This window comes from Salmo salar, chromosome 28, assembly GCF_965601325.2.
Source record: "Salmo salar chromosome 28, fSalSal1, whole genome shotgun sequence".
In the NCBI taxonomy this organism is placed as follows: Eukaryota; Metazoa; Chordata; class Actinopteri; order Salmoniformes; family Salmonidae; genus Salmo; species Salmo salar.
In genome coordinates, this window is record NC_138318.1 from 4,160,880 (window position 1) to 4,166,879 (window position 6,000).

The 6,000-nt window shown below is 44.6% G+C and overlaps 1 protein-coding gene across 1 annotated transcript in view; it reads left to right on the forward strand.

Moving 5' to 3' along the window:
- The window catches only part of LOC106589298 (vesicle-fusing ATPase), a 44,020-nt gene extending 39,403 nt beyond the window's left edge, over nt 1-4,617 (forward strand). Inside the window, exons 17-22 of the mRNA XM_014179080.3 lie at nt 311-390; nt 1,484-1,618; nt 1,773-1,886; nt 3,730-3,785; nt 3,892-3,957; nt 4,070-4,617. Of these exons, the coding sequence (XP_014034555.1) occupies nt 311-390; nt 1,484-1,618; nt 1,773-1,886; nt 3,730-3,785; nt 3,892-3,913 (407 nt within the window). The 3' untranslated portion in view covers nt 3,914-3,957; nt 4,070-4,617. The remainder of the gene's footprint in view (nt 1-310; nt 391-1,483; nt 1,619-1,772; nt 1,887-3,729; nt 3,786-3,891; nt 3,958-4,069) is intronic.
- Nucleotides 4,618-6,000: the final 1,383 nt, after the last annotated feature.

The following is a 6,000-nucleotide window of genomic DNA, read 5'->3' on the forward strand; positions in this document are numbered from 1 at the left end:
GTGTAGCTTGAAAGTGTATAAGGTTCGTGCTGCTCATTTTAAAATCGTCTTTCATTGAAAATGTAATACTATTATAAATGAAATAGCTAGAGCTTCAATACAAGGGGTTATTGCACCGTTTCTGCAGAGGGTAGAACTCCTACAATGAAGATGGTCAAGTAAAGATCTATAAAATCAAGTTAGTTATTTGACCACATTTGGCATTATATGCTGAAAAATATATTTAAGCATAATGATGTATTACACATTATTACATACATACGCAGCCTAAAAGAAATATGGGAGAATTTATGAGTGTCCTTGTTCTCAGACTATGTCCCGATTGGCCCTCGTTTCTCAAACCTGGTCCTTCAAGCTCTGCTGGTCCTCCTCAAGAAACCCCCTCCCAAGGTGAGTGTTCTGTGGGCTGCGGCTCTTCTTGAATGCGTGCGTGTGTGGTTACTCTTTAGCATTTTACATTTTCTGTGCTCATGCTCCAGTTGTTATTTTGACAGTGGCAGAAAGATGGCAGCAGATCATGCCTATGGTCCCAGTCGTTTCCATGCGGAGTGAATCAAAAAGTGTTTCCTAGTTGTGTGATCGTATATATAGCTTTACGACTGTGCGTGTTCATGTGAGCTTTGTCTCCTAAATATAGCCGCCAGGCCTCTATGGCATTTTAGGCGGTAGGGCCCTAGTCTAGGCTACGTTCAGCTGTAAATGTGTTTAATGTGTACGAGAGTGTTTTGGTCAGGCTGTTTTGTGCTGGGTGTGAATGGGAGCTGAGCTGTTTCTCCTGGATGTGTCTATGTAAGGGAGTATATGGCAGTATAGATGTGTTTGTGATAATGTATTGGTCTGGGCAGGCTGTTATGCTTGGTGTGAATGGGAGCCGGGGCTGTTTCTCCAGGGTTGTAAAGCTCCAGGCCCAGCGGGGAGCCCGGGCTAGGGGGAGGCCTGCCTCTCGAGGTGGGGGGGGAGGAGACAACGGAAGAGAATGGGCTCTGTGAGAGAGCCGGGGGGACCTGGCAGCACCGCCGCCTGTGTGGCACCTCATCTGCATGCAGGGAAACACCCCCTCCGCACCATGGGGGGGCAGACGGCCCATAATCCCCCTCTCTCCTCTCCTCTGGCCCTGACTGAGCGACCAGGGCCTCTGGGGAAAGAAACGGGCCACTTCCCTGATTGAGTCAACTAGACTAGAGAAGCTAGGTAGATGTGGTCCACCACTGAGAGAGAGAGAGAGACAGAGACTGAGCAGAAGCTTTAGAAATGGGCACAAGGCTCATATACGGGAGTAGTTGAACCCACCTTACCCTTACACATGTCCCCATACCTTTTTCTATATTTTGATGCTGTGCAGCATGCTGTTGGATGAGGGTTTTATACACTTCCGCACGTCATTTAATATTTTTATTTTTTTACAGGATGTCCTATCTGTCCCTGAGCTAAATATCCATCTCCATCGTTTGTCTCTGCGTCATGTTTCCCCCCCCCAACACAGGGCCGTAAGCTGCTGATCATCGGCACCACCAGCAGGAAGGACGTGCTGCAGGAGATGGAGATGCTGGACGCCTTTAGTACCACCATCCACATCCCCAACATCTCTAGAGGAGAGCAGCTGGTCGAGGCCCTGGAGGTAGGCATACGGACACACACACGCGCAGACATGCACACACAGGCAACAGACACGGGAATGTATGTGCCTCACTCTCCAATTTTGAAGTTGGGATGGTGATAAGTAGCGATGCATTTGTCGTGAGTTTTTCAAACTGCTTTTCTGTCTGTTGTAGATGCTAGGTAGTTTCCAGGAGAAGGAGCGGGCAGACATTGCCAAGGCGGTGAAGGGCCAAGGGGTGTGGATCGGCATCAAGAAGCTGACGATGCTTATCGAAATGGCCGTTCAGGTGAGAGAGACGCACCCTGTTTAGTTGACATGTTTCAGCCCAGCACTAACCATCAAATAATCACCTCCTTCAATCTGGACCACGGTTAGTGGGTTCAGGTGTGTTACTGCTGTGCTGGAACAAAAGCCTGCACACACCCTTTAGCTCTCCCAGAGTGAGGAGTTGGAGAACCTTGGCCTAGACAACCGCAGTCTGGGGAGTGATGGATTCTCGTCTGGTTTCAGTCAAAACAAACCGCCATTAATTACGACCTTTTTAATTAAAACCAGTTTGGATTCAACAATGATTTGTGTGGTGAGCCCCAATAATGTCATCGCTGTACTTTCCCGACCGTTCTCCGCATACTTCCCCCGTCTTATGTGCTCACATGCTGTGAATTGTAGAGGAATGCTAGCCACACGCAAACACCACGTGGCGCCTGGGAAAGGTCTTATCTACTGTTGTGAGGGTTGTTACTCTCTTAGGCCCGGTCCAGAAACAACCCTACGGGCAATTCAAAAGAAAATTTATGTCAGGTTATTGCATAACCTTTCTTGCCCAATCCTACCTTTTCAAAACCTCTTTACTCAATAGAAGGCATGAACACGAGGGCCTTATTTGCCACCACTGGAAATGTACAGGTAACTGCCAAAATGTAAGGAAACGCCAACATAAAGCGTCTTAATAGGGTGTTGGGCCACCAGAACAGCTTCAATGTGCCTTGGCATAGATTCTACAAGTGTCTGGAACACTTTTGGAAGGATGCGACATTGTTCTTCCACTAGAAAATAATTTGTTGCTTTGTTGATGGTGGTGGAAAATGCTGTCTCAGGCGCTGCTCCAGAATCTCCCATAAGTGTTCAATTGAGTTGAGATCTGGTGACTGAGACACAAACACTTTAAACCCCCTATGCTCCTTTGAGACCCCTCTTTCAAAGTCACTGAGATCTCTTCTAGCTGTGGTAGCCCATAATAATGGGCAACTGGCAATTTTCATACATGGCCCAAAGCATGATGGGATGTTGATTGCTTAATTAACCACACCTGTGGAAGCACCTTCCTTTCAATATACTTTTATTTAACCTTTATTTAACTAGGCAAGTCGGTTAAGAACAAATTCTTATTTACAATGACGGCCTACCCAGGCCAAACCCTAATGACGCTGGGCCAATTGTGCGCCGCCCTATGGGACTCCCAATCACAGCCGGTTGTGATACAGCCTGTAATCGAACCAGAGTCTGTAGTGATGCCTTTAGTACTGAGATGCAGTGTCTTTAGAATGCTGTGCCTCTCGTGAGCCCAACTTTGTATTCCTAACTTCTCAGATCCCTAACTCCTCAAGTGTTTTCTTTATTTTGGCAGTTTATACCTTTTACATGTAATGTATGACTTTCCACTTCTTTCATGGAACACAGCTAATCGTGTTGAGGCCAGTCATATACATCTCATATCTAACCCATAGTCAAGATAACCGTAGTTGAGTGCTACCATGCATTTTGCGTTGTCTGTCTCTGTCTGTCTCTCTCTCTCTCTGTCTCTCTCTGTGAGCTGGTTCTCCCCCTCGGTTAGCCAGGCATAAGACCCACTCTCCATGCTGCGACTATTCAGATTGCCAGATGTATCACTCCCTCCTGTCGCCCTACAGTTGATCCACTTCCCTCCAAGCCCGCCCGCTCAAACCTTCCCAGCAAATTACAGACAGCCCTGCAGGCACCTGTGCTGTGCTGGCCCCAGGCCCACTGAGAAACATCTGCAGTCTACTTTTAAACAAGTTGTTGGAACGGAGGTTATATAGAACATGTAGGCAAAGATGGGCACATGCCCAAAGAGCGCTAACAAGCATGTGTGTTTGTGTGTCTTCCAGATGGATCCTGAATACAGAGTTAGTAAGTTCCTTACCCTGCTGAGAGAACAGGCAGCGTAAGTAGAACACTCTTCTGTTCCGTCCCCTCACACCACCTTGTTCTTGTTTGGTTCGTTGTTGGTTGACGGATTGAATGAATGTATGTCTCCTTGCTCCCCACAGGTTGGGTTCTGTACCCATCTAAGTCCATGGTGGAGCTGCATTGCCCAGCAGTAGCTGCCTCTCCCAGTAAGTACTTGAACAAAGCGTAGAGCATGGGGTGTGTTAGTGTAGGGTTGGAACCAAAAAATATGCAGACTCTCTCCTTCCTCTTCTAACTCCCTCTCACTTTTACCCTCAGTGGCTGAGGAGCGGAAGCCTGGGTGCTGTCCATCCCCAACGCTCCCTAGTGTAATCTCTGTACCTCGTGTTTCCATGGCAACCCCAATTGACCCAGCCTCTTCCTCATCAACACAACCTCTCTGTGTGTGTAAATTTAAGTGAGAATTAAGCACTTGTTCTGTGTACCATTTTTATTTATGATTCATATGGCACACTATTCCCTATATAGTGCACTGCTTTTTGACCAGAGCTCTATAGGTCCTGGTCAAAATAAGTGCACTGAATAGGGTGCCATTAGAGACGCATCCAAAGTGTTGTGATCTGTGCTGCTAGCACTCCGTGGGATTTTATGTATAAAAAGCAAAAATAAGGTGGTTGTATGTTTATAACTCAGTAGGAATTAGATGAGGAAAGTGTAAGCACAAACGTGTATACGATGACCTATGACCTATTGTGTGTTCGATATTACGCGCCTAGATCTCGAATCATTCCAGGAAATGATGGTTCCAAGCCTTTACTCTTAGCTCTGCTCACTTTGGTTTTTATTATGTTTTCATTTTTGACTCTTTGTTTTATGAATAATTGTCATGGATACTTAATCATGTTACTAAATATTGATTAGATCGTAACTGGAAAAAGTGATCCATTTTCAGACAAGACCATTTTATAAGGGAACCCTCCCCCAACCATGCACGCACGCCTGATGTTCCTGTTGAAATTGTTTCTGTATCATGCTGTTCTCTGGAGACCCTCTGTTGTGCCTTTGCCTGCTGGTGGATGGCTGTGCTGTTTCTTTGTGGACAAGAGGAGAGGGAGGATAAGTGGAGGTATACTAGGTTTAAAGCATATCGGTGTTACTCTTTGCCATTACTGGTGGTCCTCTCTCAGTATTTCTGCGGTGTGTGTGAGCAGTCGTTCAGCCTGTGTAGCTAACAGAAACAACATCGTATGCCAGAAAGTGTCTGCCTTGTAGAACAGGAGAGATGTGGTTCTGTTTCAGGATGGCACTACACTGTTATAACCCATGGGCCTTATCTCTACCTCCTAGTCCTGATACACAATAGAGTCTCAGTACACTGTTCTGTATAAAGGCTATATGCCCCCTAAAATACAAGAGATAATGTCAACATTAGACATTATAGCACGCCTCCCACCGTCCGTGTGCATGCCTAACACACTGCCATTTTATACAGAAGTACACTATGCAGGTTTGTTTCAGATAAACACAATTCAAGTGTAAATGTATGGATATATCAACCAGATGTATACATTATTTGCAGTGACCAGTGTGCTTTTTTTTTCTTCACAAAATCTATTTGTAATGAAGTCTTGAACGCTGTATTATCGCAATAAAATTGGACACATGAACATTTCGTACAGTACTTTTCTAATTGTGTGTGTGTATATATATATATTATTGATTGATGATGCAGATGCACTTGTCGTTCACCTATAGATTTTATCAGGGAGAAATGAACTTGATCGAGACAAATTGCAGACGTTTCACAGAGTTCTAGAGCAGATTGAGACATTATTTTGAGTTTAAAGTGAGGATCGGACTATTTATTAAGCATGGATAACTGTCTATGACAGTTTGGAACACCATCGCAGCTTGCCGTTTAAAAATGAGTTCAAAAGTGTTATGTGCAATGTCTATATACGTGATTTGGTAAGGAAATGTAGAGGAATCAATGCTTACAAACTGAAATGATTAGAAAAGAACCTCTGGCTAATAAGCAAAAGCACGAGACAGTAATTTGTTCTTCAAATATATAATCTTAGTTCAGATATATACACATTGTATAATAAATAATATTTATAAAAACACATTTTCAGATTATAAAATAAAAAGGGAATTATTAACTTTAAAACCTTTGTACAAAACTTTGGATATAGCGGGCAGGAAAGGAAGGAACGACAAAGTGCCCTGGTAGGGAGGGCTTTTTAGAG